This window comes from Panthera onca, chromosome D4, assembly GCF_046562875.1.
Source record: "Panthera onca isolate mPanOnc1 chromosome D4, mPanOnc1 haplotype 2, whole genome shotgun sequence".
Classification (NCBI taxonomy): domain Eukaryota; kingdom Metazoa; phylum Chordata; class Mammalia; order Carnivora; family Felidae; genus Panthera; species Panthera onca.
The window spans coordinates 25830283-25850779 of NC_138351.1; the positions used below are offsets into that span (position 1 = coordinate 25830283).

A 20497-nucleotide genomic window follows, 5' to 3' on the forward strand; every position below is an offset into this window, starting at 1 on the left:
ATCTCCATTTTACCTCTGTGCTGACAGTTCAGAGCCTGGAGCCTGCTGTGAATTGTGTTTTGCTGTCTGTCTGCCCCTCCCCTATTCATACTCTGTCTCTTTCAAAAATAAACATTAGATCTCCATTTTAATTTTTGAATATGGTATAAGGGTCCGTTTTTATTCTTTTGCATGTGGATATTCAGTTTTTCCAGCACCATTTACTGAAGACCTTATCCTTTCTTTGTTGTGTAATCTTGGCACCCTTGTTGAAGATTATTTGACTGTATTTATGAGAGTTTATTTCTGGGTTCTGTATTCTGTTCTATTGGTCTGTATGTCTTTCTGCATGCTATTTTTTTTTTCTGTTTTAATTTATAAACCTTTTATTTCTTTATTGCACTCACATGGGCCTCCTGTAAATGTTAAAATGTTGAGAGTAGACATCTGCGTGTGTGTATTGTTGTTTAGTTTTTATTTCATAAAAGTATGGAACGCTTCACAAATTTACATGTCATACTTGCACAGAGGCCCCTGCTAATATTCTGTATCATTCCAATTTTATTATATGTGCTGAAGTGAGTTCGATGTCTGCCTTCTTCTTCTTCTTCTTTTTTTAATGTTTATTTATTTATTTTGAGAGAGAGTGTGCAAGCAGAGTCAGAGAGAGAGGGAGAAAGAGAATCCCAAGCAGGCTCTGTGCTGTTAACGCAGAGCCTGGTGTAGGGCTTGATCCTATGAACCGCGAGATTGTGACCTGAGCTGGAATCAAGAGTTGGACGCTTAACTGGCTGAGCCACCCAGGTGCCCCCATCTGCTTTATTCTTGATCTCAGGGGGACAGTATTTTGTCTTTCATACCATTAGTTTTTTTTCTTTTTTAATTTGAGTATAGTTGACACACAATATTACATTAGTTTCAAGTGTACAACACCTCTCTCTGCCCCTCTTCTGCTTGCTCACTCTCTCAAAATAAATAAATAAATAAATAAACTTTTTAAAAAAATTAAAAAAATCAGTATAGCTAAGTTAAAATTTTTGTCAGGTTAGTATTCAGAGGGTCTGTTATGAACACATACGTTATTTATAACTAAGCTTAGTAGTATTCTAGTACTGCTTTATCTTTCCAGTACAACATTTTCTTTTCTTTTGAATGGCCTTGTTTTGTTTTCTCTATATTTTTATCAGTTTAACCCCTAACTCCTACAGTTACTTTTATCTCTCCCCTATATTGAGATATATTGATGCTCTAAGAGAAGTGTAAACCAAGAAAAAGACATGAGATCCTGGAAATAGTGGTCTTACAGGATTTATCTTCTTGAAAAATAATTTCTCTTTGGACCTTCTGGGCTGTTTGCCTTTACATCGTGCACATACTTTTTGCTATAATGCTTTTCCTCTCATTTCTTCCTCTTTCTTGGTTTATTTCTGTTATAATAGTGCAGTGCACATCCTCCTTTACAAAAATTGTTTTAGACAATGCTGATCTGAACATGTTTAATTTCACTGTCATACTTGATTGATAAGTCTGCCTGGGTAGAAGGTTAGAAATAATTTTCATTAAGAAATTTGAAGGAATTGCTCATTTACCTTCTAGCTTCTATTGAGAAATCTAAAACCATTTGCATTCATTGATATTTGTCATCCTTTTCTGGAAGCTTGCAGCATCTTTGTCCCTGTCTAAAATTTCATAAAGATAATGCCTTGTTACATGTCTGTTTTATTCACTGTATTGGGTTCTTTCCATCTGGAAGCTCTTTTCTTTAAGTCCTGGAAATTGTAAATTTATTTCTTTGATTAATCCTTCCTTCTCCCTCCTTTGTTTTCTCTTTTTCGTCTTTCTGGAACTCCTAGTCTGTTAGACTTACGGGGCTTTTTTTTTTTTTTTTTCCCTTGTGTTTCATTGATTTCTTTGGAAATCAGTGTTTTACTTTTGGAAGAGATTTTATTAACTTTATCTTCCATTCAGTGTACTGTGTTTCATTTCTGCTATCATTTTAAATTTCTAAGAGTTGTTTTTGTCCTATGAATATTTCTTGTTACAGAATCCGATTCTTATTACCTGGATATTATTATCTTTCTGATGATATTAAAAATAGCTTTTTTGGAGTTTTTGTCTCTCTTCATAGTCATTTCATTGCATTTTTTATTTAATGTGCCTATTGTTACAAGATTGTCTTAGAGGGGCGCCTCAATGGCTCAGTCTGTTAAGTGTACCACTTTGGCTCGGGTCATGATCTCACAGCTCCTGAGTTCGAGCCCTGCGTCAGGCTCTGTGCTGAAGCTCAGAGCCTGGAGCCTGCTTCAAATTTTGTGCCTCTCTCTCTCTCTCTCTCTCTCTCTGCCCCTCCCCCACTCACACTCTGTGTCTCTCTCTCAAAAATAAACAAATATTAAAAAAAAAAAAAAAAGAAATGCTTAAAAAAGATTGTCTCAGATGTCTTGTTGCAGTTAAGGGAAGGGAACTAGAAGGCTGGTTGGAACTCTGAGTCTGGGGGTACCTGGGTGGCTCAGTTTGTTAAGCGTCCAACTCTTGATTTCGGCTTAGGTCATGATCTCATGGTTTGTGGGTTTGAGCCCCACACTGGCCTCTGTGATGACAGTGGGGTGCCTGCTTGAGATTCTCTCTCTCTTTGCCCCCTTTCCCTGCTTGCACTCTCTCCCTCTCTCTCAAAAATAAATAAACACTAAAAAAAAAAGAAAAGAAACTCTGAGTCTGTAGATGCATTCTCAAAATGGGCTGTTTAATTGGAGAACCTCTTGTGTTAGTATCTTTAGGTCTTTTCTTTTAGGGTAGTAAGATTGCCCAGAGAAAGATTTTCTAGTCTTTCTAGGAGAGTATAGTCGCTGGTATTTCTGGGTGCTTTGTAGGGTAGAGAGTAGTGTGTGTTCAGTATTTAGGATTTAAGAATTTATTTGTCCCCCTTATTTTCAGCATGGTTCCTCCACTTCAGAGGTACTCTGGTGTCCCCCAGCCCAGAAGCAGTCTCTGTGACTTGTGATAAGGATACCATAGTCTTTTCTTTTCTCTCTCTCTCTCTCTCTCTCTCTCTCTCTCTCCCATATATATATATATATATATATATATATATATATATATATATATATAAATGTTTATTTTTGGGAGAGAGAGAGAGACAGAGCATGAGCAGGGGAGGGGCAGAGAGAGAGGGAGACACAGAATCTGAAGCAGGCTCCAGGCTCTGAGCTGTCAGCACAGAGCCTGACGAGGGGCTTGAACTCACTGCGAAATCATGACCTGAGCCAAAGTCGGATGCTTAACCGACTGAGCCACCCAGGAGCCCCGGGGATGCCATAGTCTTAAATGTCTTTATTAAAGAGTCTTCTAATCAGTCTTTACATGGTCTATTTTTATCACAATAATTAAAAAAAATATGTATATATTCTCATTTTCTTCACTGTAAAGATTCACTAGTTCTGTAATGATAATGACCTTTTTTTTTTAGCTCCTCCTCTAAAATGTTATTTATGTAATCCTCACAACTATAACTCCTTTAAATTTTAACCATTTGTTAATAACATGACCACTTGTTTAGGGTCACAGAGTTTATAAGTGTAATTTGGCTCCAGAGTTGTATTCTGAACCACTAGATTATATAGTGGCTCTTCCATCTGTTTTGTTTTGTTTATTTATTTATTTTGCACGATAGTCTTTACTTTTAAATGATTATCAGCATACCAAGTAATAACGGGTAGCCAGTTCTTGAATTCTGTCGTCTAGTTATTTTGATTAAGAGAAACTAAAAGCAGCCCAAACAATTATGCTAGTATTTATTGTTCTAACTCTTAGGTGGAAAAGACTATTTTAAGGCTGTCTGCTGCTTAACACAGGTTACAAATAACTATTTACTACTTTCTCATAGATAAAGCCCCTGACCCTCAAGAAAAACTTTTGGGGGAAAAAACATTAACCCCTTTTCTTTTTTAAAAACATTTTTTTTTAAACTACATCTAATAAAGAAAAAGTCAGTATTGATATATGTTGCTTAAGCTAAAAGACATAGGGGACCAGACAATGTATACTCATTAAATTTCTAAGAGACATGAGGTAAAAAAATGAAGTCTTTCAGTAAGCTTTTTTGGTGTCTTTTAAAAATTGAAGTGTAATTGATACAAACATTATATTAGGTTCAATGGTTCAACAATGATTTGATATTTGTGTACATTGCAAAATGATCACCATAGTAAGTCTAGTTAATAGTTAGCATTCATCACCTTCTATAGTTACAGATTTTTTTTTTTTTTCTTGTCATGAGAACTTTTAAGATTTACTTTCTTGGGCCGCCTGGGTGGCTCAGTCGGTTGAGCTTCCAACTTCGGCTCAGGTCATGATCTTACAGTTTGTGAGTTCGAGCCCCGCATCGGGCTCTGTGCTGACAGCTTGGAGCCTGGAGCCTGCTTCAGATTCCGTGTCTCCCTCTCTCTGACCCTTCCCTGTTCATGCTCTAACTCTCTGTCTCAAAAATAAATAAACATTAAAAAAATTAAAAAAAAAAAAAGATTTACTCTCTTAGCAGCTTTCGAATACAGGTAGTATTATTAGCTATAGTCACCATGTTGTACATTAGGGTAAGCTTTAAGTTCACATAAAGAAGCTAGATTTATTTTTCTCCAAAAACTGAAAGGACCTACTGTATAATACACAGAAATAATTTAATGCTTTTTCATGAGAATATAATTCAAGCTTTGCTAAAATTTCATATTCCATGAAGGCATGTAAAATTCCAATCCTTTGAATAGGCACTTTCTTATTCTCCTGTCCATTTATGTGGTAGTTTTCATGGATTTCTGCTTGATGTCTTAAAGTCTAAGAGGTTATCTAGGACTTCATCCCTGTTTTGCTGGAATTAGGTCTAGAGGATGGTCATCATCTCCTGGGCCGTCTCCACTGCTGCAACTACCATGGGATCCCAGAGCCACAGTGTCCTCAGCCTTGGACACTTTTCTCTCTCTGTAGGCTGTACTGTTCTGTTTCAGCTTGAGTTGGTTTTGCCTGCTTCAGCTTTCATTTCTTTTGCATGTGGACCTTGGACACTTTCTGGGCACCCACTTCTCAGCCTACAGAAGCTGCTGTAAACCCTGTGACTGACAGGTCAATAGGGATGCGGAGTTCAGCTGGATCTTCCCTTTGGGTCAGTTGACCCAGCTGCCTAAGATACGTGCCTGTGCCAGTGCCCTGTGGGCCATCCTCTCCTATCTTTAATTTTTACAGTCCCCTGTGAGGTTAAGCATATAGATAAAGAAATACACTAAGAGGGAGTGTGTAAATTTCTCATGGTCACTTGCTTCTATTTAGCTCACTCAAAACCTCATGTTTTTATTATTTTACCTCTACTCTGCCCTGATTGATAATAGGAACCCCCAAAACCATACCACCAAACTCTTAACACTCATACAGATAGACCAGTGATTCTTTCTGTGCCGTTGCCTTATAACCCTTACCACTTCTTGTCCCAGGGCCATTTCTGAACAGTAGAGGTTACAATTACTCCACTGAACAACCAGTTCCAAATCCTAGCATCAAATCCTATAATGTTCCTGTTCAAATGGTAAGTTTTCTTGTGGACATGTTAAAACTTTTATAAATTTTAACTCTTAGATATTTTGATCTGTGGGAGAAAAAATATACTTTTGTGAACACAGTGTTAATTGGTGTTTAATAGTGTTTTGCTACTGCTTTTATATTGAGAAATCAGAAGTACATTTATCTCGTATCTCGTAGGAAGGACCGTTGAGTTTTATTTAGTGAAACAAATAAGATACTTTATATCAGCACAGAGTCTATTGTTACTATATTTTTATTCATAGACCACATATTTAAGTGCTAAATGGGCAAACAGAATGGTAAAGTGTTTTTTTTTTTAATTTTTAAAAAATGTTTATTTTTGAGAGAGAGAGAGAGATTGTGAGCAGGGGAGGGGCAGAGAGAGAGGGAGACACAGAATCTGAAGCAGGCTCCAGGCTCTGAGCTGTTATTACAGAGCCTGACGCAGTCTTGATTGAATTCACAAACTCTGAGATCATGTTCTGAACCGAAGTTGGGTGCTTAACTGACTGAGCCACCCAGGCACCCTAATGGTAAACATTTTAATAGAACATGAATTATACATAGGAAAACAACCTTAGCGACTATTGTTTCTTGACTAAATTTTAAATGATTAGAATCTGGTTATTAATATAATAACTACCATTTACTGAGTGTCTTTCATAGGTCTGACATTATACTTTACAAATGTTAATTGTACAATCTTCACAACAACCCTGGAAGATAAATGGTGGTATTGACATTTTACAGATGAAAAAACTGGGTTAGAGAAGTTAAGAAATTTGTATTAGGCCACAGAACTTGTAACTTGACAGAACTAGCTTTCAAATCGGAATATATCTGTCTCAAACCTTTTGCTTTTCTCATTATATAACCGGATTACTTTTGGTATTTGAATTTTGGCCATGTAGAAAGTCAAAGAATTTTAAGATGTTGAAGAGAGAAAAATCTAAAGGGTGTGGTTATACCTGTGCATTGTAGAGAATTGTAGAAACTGTATTTAAATATACTGAATTATAATTTTTTTTTGTTTTTTGTTTTCAGGTAATACATGCATAATATTTCTTTTATTTTAAAAGAAATGAGTGTAACTAATATTGCATTAAGAGTTGAAACCTGGCTTTTAGCTACGTGGCATGTTAAAGTACCTCTAATGTGGTTGGAAGCTTGTATTAACTGGATCCAAGAAGAAAATGATAATGTTAATTTGAGTCAGGCACAAATGAATAAACAAGTGTTTGAGCAGTGGCTCCTTACTGACCTGAGAGATTTGGAACATCCTGTTTTACCTGACGGCATTTTAGAAGTTCCAAAAGGAGAACTGAATGGATTTTTTGCTTTGCAGATTAATTCATTGGTTGATGTAAGTCAACCTGCATATTCCCAGATACAAAAGTTGAGAGGAAAGAATACAACGAATGACTTAGTTACAGCTGAAACACAAGTAACCCTAAAACCTTGGGAAGCAAAGCCTTCACGAATGTTGATGTTACAACTAACTGATGGAGTTGTACAAATGCAGGGAATGGAATATCAGTCTATTCCAGCTCTTCATAGTGATCTTGCCCCAGGTACAAAAATTTTGATTTATGGAAACATTTCTTTCCGTCTTGGTGTTCTTTTATTGAAACCAGAAAATGTGAAGATTTTGGGAGGAGAAGTAGATGCCCTTTCAGAGGAATATGCCCAAGAAAAAGTACTTGCAAGATTAATTGGGGAACCTGATCCTGTAGTTTCAGTCATACCAAATAATTGTAACCAGACCATCCCTGGAATTACAGATGTTCTGGATCCTGCATTAGGACCTTCTGATGAAGAACTCTTGGCAAGTCTTGATGAAAATGAGCTTGCAGCAAATAATGACACCTCCTTAGGAAGAAGATGCTTCAGCACAGGTAGTTCCTCAAATACTGTTCCCACAAGACAGTCAAGTTTTGAATCACGACATATTATTTCTCCAAAACCAAAGGAGAAACAACCAAATCAACCTATGCATTTCACTGATGGGGAATTAGATGACTTTTCATTGGAGGAGGCCTTGCTTTTAGAAGAAACTGTCCAGAAAGAACAAATGAAGACTAAAGAATTACAGCCATTGACTTTGAGCAGAACCCCAGATGAAAGCATAGAGAGATTTTTACATAAACCTAATACTCCAAATAATTTTTCTTTGATTTGCAAAAGTGGAAACCGTAATTGGAATGAAAAAAATGTATCCAAACAAGTGACTAATGAAGACAAATTATTTAGTTGTCCATCTGTTGAAGACAAAAACAGTAGCGTTTTTTCAGTTCATAGTAATGTACCCCTACCCCATGATTTTACAAATAAAGATAAGGACTCAGAGACAGGTAATAAAGTAAAACAAACCTTCAGCAGTGCAGATGGACATTCCTTAAGTAAAATATCAAAGGGAGAGCTGGTAAATTATGTACCAAAAAGGAGTTCACACCTTTCTAATGAAAATGATCATCATTTACAGTCTTGTTCTTTAAGACCATCAGAGAACAACACTAATCTTTCTATTGCCATGGATTTGTATTCTCCGCCCTTTATCTATTTGTCTGTCCTAATGGCCAGCAAACCAAAGGAAGTTACAACAGTGAAGGTCAAAGCATTTATTGTAACCTTAACTGGAAATCTTTCAAGTTCTGGTGGCATTTGGAGTATAACAGCAAAGATTTCTGATGGTACTGGATATCTAGATGTAGACTTTGTGGATGAGATACTTACTAGTCTGATAGGGTTTTCAGTACCAGAAATGAAACAGTTAAAGAAGGATCCTCTTCAATACCAAAAGTTCCTGGAAGGTTTGCAGAAGTGTCAGAGAGATTTAATAGATTTGTGTTGTCTAATGACGATTTCATTTAATCCCTCCTTGTCTAAAGCAATAGTACTGGCATTACAGGATGTTGAAATGGAACACCTTGAGAACCTAAAAAAGCGGCTGAATAAATAATTTACTAAGATAGTATCAGAAAACAATTCCCCCCCAAAAAAAGAAATATTTAACATTAAATTTAACCTTTTATGTTTGAGACTTTGTTTTGTAAAAGAGAAAAAGGAAATTTTATAACATTTTAGTTGAATTTTAAAATGTTTAATCATGAATGTGTATTTAGGTTTCTTAAATAAATTTTTTTTATAATAACTGTTAGACGAAAGAATTTGGTGACCCATCGTTATTGAGAGTTTTGTTTCTCACTTGTCATTTCACATAACGATAGCTAAAGTGTTGGTGTTTACTGATGTGTCATATTGTTGGAAGTTGGCAATTATAAATAGATAGTTGTACTTCTAATGTGTTGAGTACCCAAAGAGATTTTTTTATATTACTATATTTAGGAAACAATGTTAATCCAGTGGATTAGAATGTCAGGCTGTCAGATACAAAAATACTTCTGCTGGTTTTTATTTTGTAAATATTTGTCTGGTATACTTAAGGCAAATATTATATTAACTAGGTACAATTGCAGAGATTATGTTGCATGGTTTAAACATCTTATTTTCAAGGATAATTTATTTCGAATTGTATATGGAAAACTTGAATATAAGATTCAGTAAATACTTTTTTTGGGGGGGTTAAAATAAGGTGGTTGTCCATGTCTTTATGTACTATCTGAATTAGCTCAACATGTAAGCTTACCTTTAGTTTTGTTGGGAGTATTGTTTTTTTGTTTGTTTTGTTTTGTTTTTTTAATGGAGACGGTTTACCACTTTTCTATTTTGCTGTTAAAAAGTCACATTTGAGGGGTGCCTGGGTGGCTCAGTCGATTGAGCGTCCGACTTCGGCTCAGGTCATGATCTCGCAGTTCGTGAGTTCAAGCCCCTCGTCGGGCTCTGTGCTGACGGCTCGGAGCCTGGGAGCCTGCTTCGGATTCTGTGTCTCCTTCTCTCTGCCCCTTCCTGCTCATCATGCTCTGTCTTTCTCTGTCTCTCAAAAATGAATAAACATTAAAAAAAATTTTTTTAAGTCACATTTGAAAGGTAAAGTTACTTTTATTAATCTTTTGTCTTTGCAAACTTAAAACATTCTCAGTTTTTTCTTTTAAATGTTTATTTCTGAGAGAGAGAGAGCATGAGCTGGTGAGGGGCACAGACAGAGGATCGGAAGCAGGCTCCATGTTGACAGTAGAGCCTGATATGGGGTTAGAACTCATGAACCACAAGATCATGACCTGAGCCAAAGTCAGATTCTTAACTGAGCCACCGAGGTGCCCCAGTTTTTGTTTTGCTTTGTTTTGTTTTGTTTTGTTTTAAATAAGATCTACACCCAGTGTAGGACTTGGGCTCCCTACCTTGAGATCAAGAATTGCATGCTTTACCATCTGAGCCAAATAAGTGCCCCTAAAGTGTCTTGAGTTTTAAAACCTTAATCAAATCCTTAAGTAAGAAAAAACATGGTTTTGTTTTAATTAAAATAACATAATAGGAAAATATCTAGAAGTTAAGGTAAATACTTATATGTAAATATGGTATAGATGTAATAAAAAATATTTTAAAAATCTTTGCCATTATATTTGAAGGATGATAATCAGAATTCAAGGTACAACACAGATTTTACTGATATGTGCTCTAATGAAGTAACCTCTTCTGTATACTTGCATAGCCTTTTTACTAGAAGAGATCTAAATGAGATGGTATTATCCTACACTGTCTTTCTTCTAAATGTTCTGTGGTACTCTTATCTCTGACTAGTGCTTGAAAGCTGGGATTAGACCTTATTTCCTTTTCATATTCAGTCCCTGAAGACTGGGTACAGTACTTTACCATATTAGTCCATCCTTCTGTATTGGTGCTGTGATTCTGGCTCTGGTCTTCTCTGGCTTTGATATTCCAGTAGATTTACTAATTGATTTGTGCCTTATTTTGTCCTCATACCTTTTCCCATAATTCTGCCTGAATGACCTTTCTAGAATAAATTTACCGTTTTTTTTCTTTGTTAACCTTCTTATAGGGTGAGGTATAAACTCTTCATCTAGTATGTAAGGTCTTCTGTGATCTGGCCCTTGCCTTCTTTTTAGTCTTCCTCCATTATTCTCCACCTACCTAGTCTGCCCCTAAATTTTAGTCATATCAATTTGTAATTCCCCAAACATGTGGGGGAATATACTTCATGTTTTCATACTCAAGCTCATAGTGATCTCCCTTCTCAAACTGTTTCATACGATTTCCAACTTAACTTAAGCTTTAGGTGTCCATTGAAGTGTTAAATTCCCCTGCCTACTTTCATGCCATCCTGTACATTGTACAGACTAATATTATGTATGTTTTACTGTACTTATTGCTTCTCTCTTATTCTGTTAAATTCTGGATAAAATTCAGTATAGAATTAGGAATTTAAAAAATAAAAACAAAGCTAAAATTAAGAATTTAGTGAGCGAGTTTAACACCAGATGAAATATAGCTGAAGGAATTGTGAATTAAGTTTGGTCAGAAGAAAAAAAATTCAGAATAATGTATAGAGAGTCCAAAGGATGGGAGAGAACCAGAAAAGAATATAACACAGAGATGGGCCAACATTAATGTAATTGCAGTTCCAGAAAGACAAGAAAGAATGTTTGAAGTTAATTCTTAAGAAACCTTTAAATTTTATGAAAATCATCAAGCTGTAGTGTTCCGACCGGCGCAACAAACACCGAGATCAGGGTCCTGAGGGTAGGGGAATGTAAGAAAAAAAAAGAGAAGAGAAGCCAGTTTGGGAATAGGAGGGTCCCCTGGGCTGATGGCCCAAGTGACGGCTTTATTGTTGCTGTACACAATCTTTTATAATATAAGACTCTTATGGATCAGGTCATTCTAAGAACAGGTTTCACATGATCGCTGCCAGCCAAAACATTTAGTTCTGTGTACCTTGTGAACTTTCTAAACGGGTCACAACAAGACCTTGTTGATAGATTGCTAGCAAAACACAGTTCCCATGTTTGTTTCTATTTGACCCGGGGTAGAAAAGGGGGGTAACATTACTGCCAACACCCACAGACCACAGGCTTCAGGAATTAACTTTCTCAGCCTTGACAAGGCTTTCGTATGCCTTTGCAAATGGGGGAATGGGAGGGGGAACCACCGGGTTGGCTGAGTCAACAGGGAGCCGTTGCTCGACCCGGTCTCAGCCTGGCACCGGGGTCCGGCCTCCCACACTGTAGGTTCTGGAAGTCCCACAAACCTCAAGCAAGATACATTCAGAGAAAGTCATAATTATGTAGATATTACCATTTTTAAGAACTAGGGAAAAAAGTCTAGAGCAGTGGAAGAAATGAGGCATGTTCCAAAGGAGCAAATATATGATAACAGACTGTAAAACCAGTGGCAATCAGAAGACAATGGAATGGCATCTTCAAAGTGATGGAATTAAAATAACTGCAAATCTAGATTTCTATACCAAGCACAAATGTTAACAATAAGAGTGTGAAAGGTAAAATTAATATTCCTACTCTCCGCGCTGAGCATGGAGCCCGCTTGAGATTCTTTCTCTCTCTCTCTCTCTCTCTCTCTCTCTCTGTCTCCCTCCCCCCCGTCTCCTGCTTGCATGCATGCTCTTTTTCTCTAAAATTAAAAAAATAACATATATCACACAAAAAGTGAGAAATTTTTCCTAACCACAAAAATGATGTCATTAAGTAGAAGGAAAATGATGCCAGATAGAAGATTGGAGATGAAAAAAGGAATGAGGAATAACAGAAAGGGTAAATATGGGGGTTTAAGTTAATAGTGATTTTAAAACAGGGGCGCCTGGGTGGCTCAGGTGTTGATCCATGCAGAGCATGGAGCTTAAAATTCGTTTTCCCTCTGCCCCTCCTCAACTTTCATGCATTCTCTTTTTCTCTTAAAAAAAAAAAAAAAAAAAAAAAAAAAAAAATATATATATATATATATATATATATATATATATATAGTGATATTAAACCTAAAGTAGTATCTTTAGCATTAAAAAGAAAATAGGACTGAAGTACATGAAAACAATGTTATGTAAATTGAGAGGAGGATAAATGGAAAAGTTTTAAAGTCATTATGTCTGAGGAAAGGTTTAAGTCATCATTTTATATTAGACTTGAATATTCAGAGTTGCATGTTGTAATATTTAGGGTAACCACATTAAAAGATTTGTAAAAGTATATTACTATATACTAGTGGGATAAAATAGAACAACGGGAAAAAAAAGTAATCAACCTAAAAAGAAAGCAAGACTGAAAACCCGGGAAAAGTGACAAGGAAAACAATTGTTAAGGTGGTATGTTTAAATCCCAATATATCAGAAATTGCAGTAAGTGTAAATGGAGTAAAATCCTCCAGTTAAAGACATTTTCAGATAATGATACAACCCAGTTATATACAAAAGAGACCCAAAATGTCTACAGAAAGGTGAAAAGTGAAAGGATGTAGACATGTAAACAATGGAAGCTGCTGTGGCTATATTAATATAATTTCAGGCAAAAAACTCATAGTAGAGAAACAGTTGATCATGCGAGGACTAATTCGCCAGAATGGTGTAGCAATTTTAAATTTATAGAATTCAATAGCTTCTAAATTTATCACAAGAACTAAGAGAAATCCACAGTCATAGATTACACAGTCATAGAAAAAAGGTTGGCATGGTTATAGAAAATACAGGAGCCCTAACCACCATGTGTAGGCTACTGTATTTGACAAATGTATAATACATGTTTTTTTTCATGTACATGTGGGAGATTTACAAAAGTTGACCACCTGCTTAACAGAGGGGAAGTCTAAAGAATCAAAAAATTATCAATCTTAGTACATTCTCTGACCATAAATAAAATAAGGAGGAGACACCTGGCTGACTCAGTCAGTGAAACATGCAACTCCTGATCTCAGGGTCATGAGCCTCATGTGGTCATAAGGATTACTTAAAAAAGGAAAATGAGCTAGGGGAAAAAAAGGCTAGAAAATATCATATTTAGAAACTACAAAACATACTCCAAAATCATCTTGAGTTAAGGAAAAAATCAAAAATTTTTACTATAAAAATAAAACATCAAAATTCATGATGTATAGATGAAGCTGTGCTTAGAGGGGACTATTTATTACAAGGGAATAAAAGCTAAAAGTCAATGAATGGCTTCAAGTTATTAAAAACTAAAGCACAGAGGGAAGAAGGAGCTTAATTTATTGGAATAGAAAGCGAACATATTAGAATTAACAAAGTTGAGTCATGTTGAGAAGACATCCACAGCAAGACAAATGAAAAAAGTGAAGGAACAAATATCAGAAATGAAATGGAGGGGTGCTGGCTGACTCAGAAGAGCATGCGACTCTTGATCTTGGGGTTGTGTTGAGTATAGAGATTACTTAAATAAAACTTAAAAAAAAAATGAAATGGAGACATCACTCACTGCTTCTGCATTCATTAAAAATCTTTCAAGAAGGTATGAGTAAGTGCATGTTGCTGCATTTAAAATTTTAGATGAAGTGGTCAAGTACCTGAAAAAATACAGATAAGAAAATCTAGGGGGTGCCTGGCTGGTTCAGTCAGAAGAGCATGTGACTTGATCTCAGGGTTGTGAGTTCAAATCCCACTCTGTGTATGGAGATTTCTTTCTTTCTTCCTTTTTAAAAAAAAAAAAAAAAAAAGTTTTATGTATTTATTTTGAGAGAGAACACGTGAGCAGGAGAGGGAGAGAGAGAATCCCAAGCAGGCTCTGCACCATCAGCACAGAGTCCAATGTGGGGCTCAAACTCAACGAACTGTGAGATCATGACCTGCGCCAAAACCAGGAGTCAGACAGTTAACTGAGCCACCCAGGTGCCCCTGTGTGTAGACATTTCTAAAAAAATAAAAATCTGAATAGCTCTGTATTTGTTAAAATAGTTGAATCTATTTGATGAACAGAACTAAGTCTTTTCAACAAATGATGTTGAGACAACTGCATAGCCTTATGCCAGGGAATGAAGTTGAATCTCTCCCTCACACTATCCCAAAATTAACTCAAAATGCATCAGATACCTAAATTTAAATGCTATAACTATAAAACTCTTTGGTAGAAAACATAGTTGTCTCTGTGACCTTGCATGAGGCAGTCATTTCTTACATATGTGAAGCACAAGCAACCAAATGAAAAATAGATAAATTGGACTTCATCAAAATTAAAGAACACTGTGCTTTAAAAGACACTCGAGAAAGTCAAAAGACAACTCCTAGAATGTGAGAATGAAAGAATGGAGCAATGGGAGCAAATCACATATTTGTAAGAGACTAATATCTAGAATATATGAACAACTCTGCAACTCAACAGTAAAAAGACAACTCAGGGTAAAAATGGGCAAAGTGTATGAATAGATATCTTTCCAAAGAAGATAATAAATTGCCAATAAACACGTGAGATGATGCTCAACATCATTAGTCATTAGGGAGATCTAAATGAAACCACAATGAGACACTATTTCATACCTACTAGGATAGCTATAATTGAAAAGACAGGCAACAATTGAAAAGACAGGCAACGGCAGTTGTTGGCAAGGATGTGGGGAAACTGGAACCCTCCTATGTTGCTGATGGGCTATAAAATGGTACAGTCACTTTGTAAAACAGTCTGGCAGTTCTTCAGAAAGTTAAACATAGTTGCCATATGACTTAGCATTCTTCCATTCTTACCCGAGAAAATTGAAAGCATATCCTCACACAAAAACTTGCATGTCAGTGTTCATAACAGCATTAGTAATAACCCCCAAATTGAAACAAGCCATATGTATATCAACTGATGAATGGATAAACAAAATGTACATATGTATGATGGAATGGTATCCATCCAACAACATGGATGAATCTTGAAAAACATTATTCTAAGTAGAAGCAATATAAAAGACTTCGTAGAGTATGGTCCCACTTATATGAAATAATTCATAATAGTTCACTCCAGCAGGAGGGAGGATGATTGGTGAGTGACTGCTAATGGATGTGGAGTTTCTTTTTGGGATGATTTAACTGCTCTGGACTTAGTGGTGATGATTGCACAATTTAATGAATACACTAAGTGCCACTCAATTTTATACTTTAAAAGGGTGAGTTTTATGGTATGTAAATATATATCTAAATAAAAAAGTAATCAAATCTGTTACTTAAAATCTTCCCACCAATTCCAGGCCTTGATGGTATCCCCACTGAATTCTTTCAAATATTATATCAAGTCTACATAAATTCTAGGGATTAGACAATGAGAGAACATTTCTGAACACTTTTTACCAAGCTGACATAACTTTGAACATACATAGGAGATTAAAAGAAAGAATTACAGACAACTCTTTCATGAATATAATTCCAAAATACAAGTTCAACCTAAGTACAATATTAGCAAATTAAATATTAAAATATGAAAAAGAATACATGACAAAGTGGGTTTTTTTTTTTCAGGAATGCAAAGATAATTTAACCAATGTACTTCACATTGAAAAAAAAAACTATAAGGTCATTTCAATAGGTGCAGAAAAAGCATTTGATATTCATATTAAAAACTCACCAAACTAGGAAGAGGGAACCTTCTTTTTTTAATGTTTGTTTATTTTGAGAGTTAGCATGAGTGGGGGAGGGGCAGAGGGTGAGACAGGGAGAGAGAATCCCAAGCAGGCTCCACCTGTCTGCCCAGAGCCCAACCTGGGGCTTGATCTTAAGAACAGTGAGATCATGACCTGAGCTGAAATTGAGTAAGACACTTAACCAACTGAGCCACCCAGGTGTCCCAAGAGGGAACTTTCTTATTTTGATAAAAAATATTGAGGCACCTGGGTGGCTCAGTTGCTTAAACTTCTGACTCTTGATTTTGGCTCAAGTCATGATCTTATGGTTTGTGACACGAAGCCCTGCCTCAGGCTCCGTGCTGACAAGTGGAGCCTGCTTGGGATTCTCTCTCTCTCTCTCTCTGCCCCTCTCCTGCTCACGTGCACATGCTTGCTCTCTCAAAATAAATAAACATAAAAAAAAAAAAAAGATCTCTGTAAAATCTACAGCAGACATCGTACTTGAGATTGGGAATAAGATCAGGATGTCTGTTATTCAACATTGTTCTGAAGGTCCTAGTCATAGTAATAAGGCAAGAAAAAACAAAAACAAAAAACGTGTTGGAGAGGAAGAAATAAGCCTGATTATTTGTAAATGACAGAGTGTGTATGTAGAAAATCCAAAATCTATAAACTATTAGAAGTAGTAAGTGTACTTGGCAAGGTTCCTATTACATATAGAACAATATTAAAAAAATGTTTTAAAAAAGTTCTATTTTTATATGCCAACATAAAAATGAAACGAGAAATTGTTATTTATAGCAGCATAAAAAAATCTTAATCTTTGGAATAGATATAGGGAGAGCTTTGCAAGACTTGTCCACTAAAAACTACAAAATACTGAAAAACGCTAAAGAAGATCAAAGCAAATTCAGTTATTAACTGAATACTCAATTGGAGTACTTAATATTTTAAAGATATCCACTCTCTTCAAATTGATCTATGGATTCAATGCAGTATCATCCTCAGCAGGATTATTTTAGTGTGCATCAAGCTGATTCTAAAATTTATATGGGAATGCAAATTCAAGTCATATTACCTCCAAATAGTTGAGCAACACTTCCCATAAACAGTTATAATAAATGAATATAATCAGAGTAGCACCATCAAATTCAGGAAATATTATGTTACTACCATCTAACTCTTAGACTTCATTCCAGTTTTACCAGATGTTTCAATAATTTTTTTTTTTTTATAGCAAATGGATCCATCCCTATTTAAGCCCAGAGACAAGCCCTGGCTAGCACCTTGATTGCAGTCTTGCCACCCCAAGTATGGAACCCCCTAATCTGCGCCTGACTCTTCACCCGCAGAAATTGTGGCATAATAAATGTGTGTTGTTTTAAGCTACTAAGTTTGGGTTAATTTGTTACACAATAGAAAATTAATACTCATCCCTTTCCAATTGCTTTTAGTTGGGTTATTTCTTTTTAAGTGTATGTATGTATGTATGTATCTCCTACACCCAACGTCTGGTTCAAACTCATAACCCTGAGATCAAGAGTTGCGTGCCCTTCCAACGGAGCCAGCTGGGCACTCTGATTTTAGTTGGGTTGTTACCTCCTGTCTTGATCCTTCTAGCCCTAGGGGTTAGCAGCTTCCTGCTTTCTTTGCTCATCTCTACATTGTCTCATGATTCCCTGAGGCTTGTCAGTATTTTCAACTCCTTTGTAACTAGTTCTCCATATTAATTATATTAATACATGTGGTTAAGAATTGCTATTCTCGGGGCGCCTGGTTGGCTCAGTCGGTTAAGGGTCCGACTTCGGCTCAGGTCATGATTTCGCGGTCTGTGAGTTCGAGCCCCGCGTCGGGCTCTGTGCTGACCGCTCAGAGCCTGGACCCTGTTTCAGATTCTGTGTCTCCCTCTCTCTTTGACCCTCCCCCGTTCATGCTCTGTCTCTCTCTGTCTCAAAAATAAATTAAAAAAAAAAAACGTTAAAAAATTTTAAAAAAGAATTGCTATTCTCTTACCACATTAAAAAAATTTTAAAGCGGGAGGGGAGGGAAGAATAGCTATTATCTATATATCTATAGCAGTGGTTTGATAATAGGCAATATTCTTTAAGTATTACCTCTAGAACATAGCTCCAATATATTTACTCTTCCCCATCACATTGGAATTTTTATTTTTAAGTTTATTATTTTGAGAGAGAGAGAGAGTGAGCATGCGCAGGGAAGGGGCAAAGAGAAAGGGAAAGAGAGGATCCCAAGCAGACTCCCTGCTGTCAGCATGGAGCCTGAAGCGAGGCTCAAAACCACAAACTGAGATCATGATCTGAGCCAAAATCCAGAGTTGGGTGCTTAACCAACTGAGCCACCTAGGTGCCTCCATGTTGGGATCATTCTAACCATAAGCCACCTTTATCTCTTGATTAAGGACGCTCAGGTAATAGGTTTTCTCACAGATTTTCTCTTTCCCTTGCCCTTTGTGCCTCTTGATAGTAGCATGGAAGTAGTTGGAGAGATAGGTACAGAATTTTAAATATTCTGTGTTGGATATGCTTCATTTAATGCAGAGTTACTGGTATAGACCTATCTTTCTGTAATAGGTTAAAATACTTTTTGACTTTGTTGCTGAACAGTGCATTCCAATTATCTAGTGAGTATGAACTATAATATCAATTGATTTCCAAGATCAATTGTAGCTCAGAGAAGAAATTAAAGTAGGATACAGACTGAACTGTATCCTAAAGAGGTAAAAGAATGAGTAAGGACAACCTGTGATTCTATTCTCCAGTGTTGATTACCTTAAGTCATTTTCAGTTAGCTCTTTCTAGGGCTTATTTAGTTATATGTTTGTTGTGGATATGAATCTTTATAAACTCAGAGATATGAGAAATCTTACATTTATTACCTTCTGTGAAAAGATACTTTTAAAAAAAGTAAATTCATGGGTACCTGAATGGCTCAGTTGGTTTAGCCTCTGACTTTGGCTCAGGTCGTGATCTCGCAGTTCGTGGGTTCGAGTCCCGTGTCGGGCTCTGTGCTGACAGCTTGGAGCCTAGAGCCTGCTTTGGATTCTGTGTCTCCCTCTCTCTCTGCCCCTCCCCTGCTCGTGCTCTGTCTCTCTCTCGCTCTCTCAAAAATAAATACACATTAAAGTAAAATTTTAAAACAAAAAACAAAAAAGTAAATTCAGGCTCTCAGGTATAAAATTGAACAAACTTTATAGATGTTATTTAACTTAAGCAACGAAGGAACAGGCAGATGTTATAACTGGTTGAGAGGAAATACTTAAAAAAACCCACAAATGTTTATGTAGTAAAGGAATGTTGAAATTAATGTATAAATGGAGGCAAAACTGGTCTTTGCACAGTGGCGGGATGGGTGAATGTATCTGTCAGATAGGGCAGAATTCGCATGTCTGTAGACAAGAATTATTTTGCACTATCAGTTATCTACAATTTACAGACTTGTAAAACAGCTCCCATATGATCATTATAACCAGGAGGGGTGTTCTCTAGACAAGACAGTTTTCTGTTGCAGCACACATTTTCTCCTATATTTTTAATTTGACTGGACTGACAGAAAACTCAACCACAGATAATAGTTTGCTTTCCATTCCTTAAATTCATGTGACATTCCCAGAGGGCTTTGGAAAGAGTTGAACGCTTGGTGAGGCCCCACTGATCCCTCACACTGTTTACCTGCTGATATATTTATGGCATTAGCCCCAAATGATTCTTTTTGTGTTATGCGAGGTACATCCAGGTTTGCCAAGGATAGAAGCTCTAGAAATAGCCTAGGGAGTATAAATGGTGCAGGAAGATGAAGAATAATGTAGTGTTTTTTTGTTCTCACTGGAATTTTCAAAGACTTGCTTCTTTTCAGCTTTCCCATAAATTGGCCGTAAGGCTGTTTGACTCCCTTTACTCTGGTTTCTTTAGGTGTTTGATCCCTGACCGCAGTGTCAAGCCTAAGTTTCCTGGGTGCATCCGGCAGCCATTCCTTTTGAGTCCTGTCACCTCTTGGGGCACTGGCAGGAAGGGGGACATGGGTCTCATTCTATGGGGTCCCATACCCCACCGTTTGCTTGGGGGAATTCTCCTCCTCCCCTTTCCGGTTTCTTATTTTTCTCCTTTACCTCCCTCTAGCCTAATTCCTTGAATGATTTCAGGCACACTCTTAACAAAAACTAGGAAGGGAAGCTGAAGCAAGGGAAAGCTTTCCTGGGTACTTAGGGGATTTAAAAGGGGAAAAATCCAGAGAACAAAAAATGCTTATGTCATTTATTTTTTGTTCTTTTACACTGTAAACAATGTTTCATTAAATGTTCTTGCTATTGTATTTCCTCATTCATTCTCTCAAACATTTAACATTTATTCAGGATTTCTGGTATTAGGAGCTGGAATTATAACAAATTCTTCATCTCCAGGATCTTATAGTCAGGGAGATAGTCAAAGGAGTAATCAAAATGACAGCACAATATTTTAAAATA

General features: G+C 36.5%; 1 protein-coding gene and 1 non-coding gene across 6 annotated transcripts in view; one reads left to right on the forward strand and one right to left on the reverse strand.

Annotated features, from left to right (window-relative positions):
• The window catches only part of RMI1 (RecQ mediated genome instability 1), an 84729-nt gene that overhangs the window by 11352 nt on the left and 52880 nt on the right, over window positions 1–20497 (forward strand). Inside the window, exons 3-4 of one of the 5 annotated variants that reach the window (XR_009603126.2) lie at window positions 5457–5548; window positions 17255–17406. The exons of 1 other annotated variant lie outside the window; for it this stretch is intronic. Coding sequence is in view for 2 of the 4 variants with exons in the window: in XM_060609956.2 (XP_060465939.1) it covers window positions 6596–8503 (1908 nt within the window). In the remaining 2 variants the exon portion in view is untranslated. Of the gene's footprint in view, window positions 1–5456; window positions 5549–6588; window positions 8534–17254; window positions 17407–20497 lie in introns of those variants that run through there. 3 more of the 5 variants (XM_060609956.2, XR_009603127.2, XM_060609957.2) reach the window with 3 other exon arrangements.
• On the reverse strand, window positions 463–565 carry LOC132663938 (U6 spliceosomal RNA). Its single transcript, XR_009603329.1, has one exon. It is a non-coding gene; the product is annotated as a U6 spliceosomal RNA (small nuclear RNA).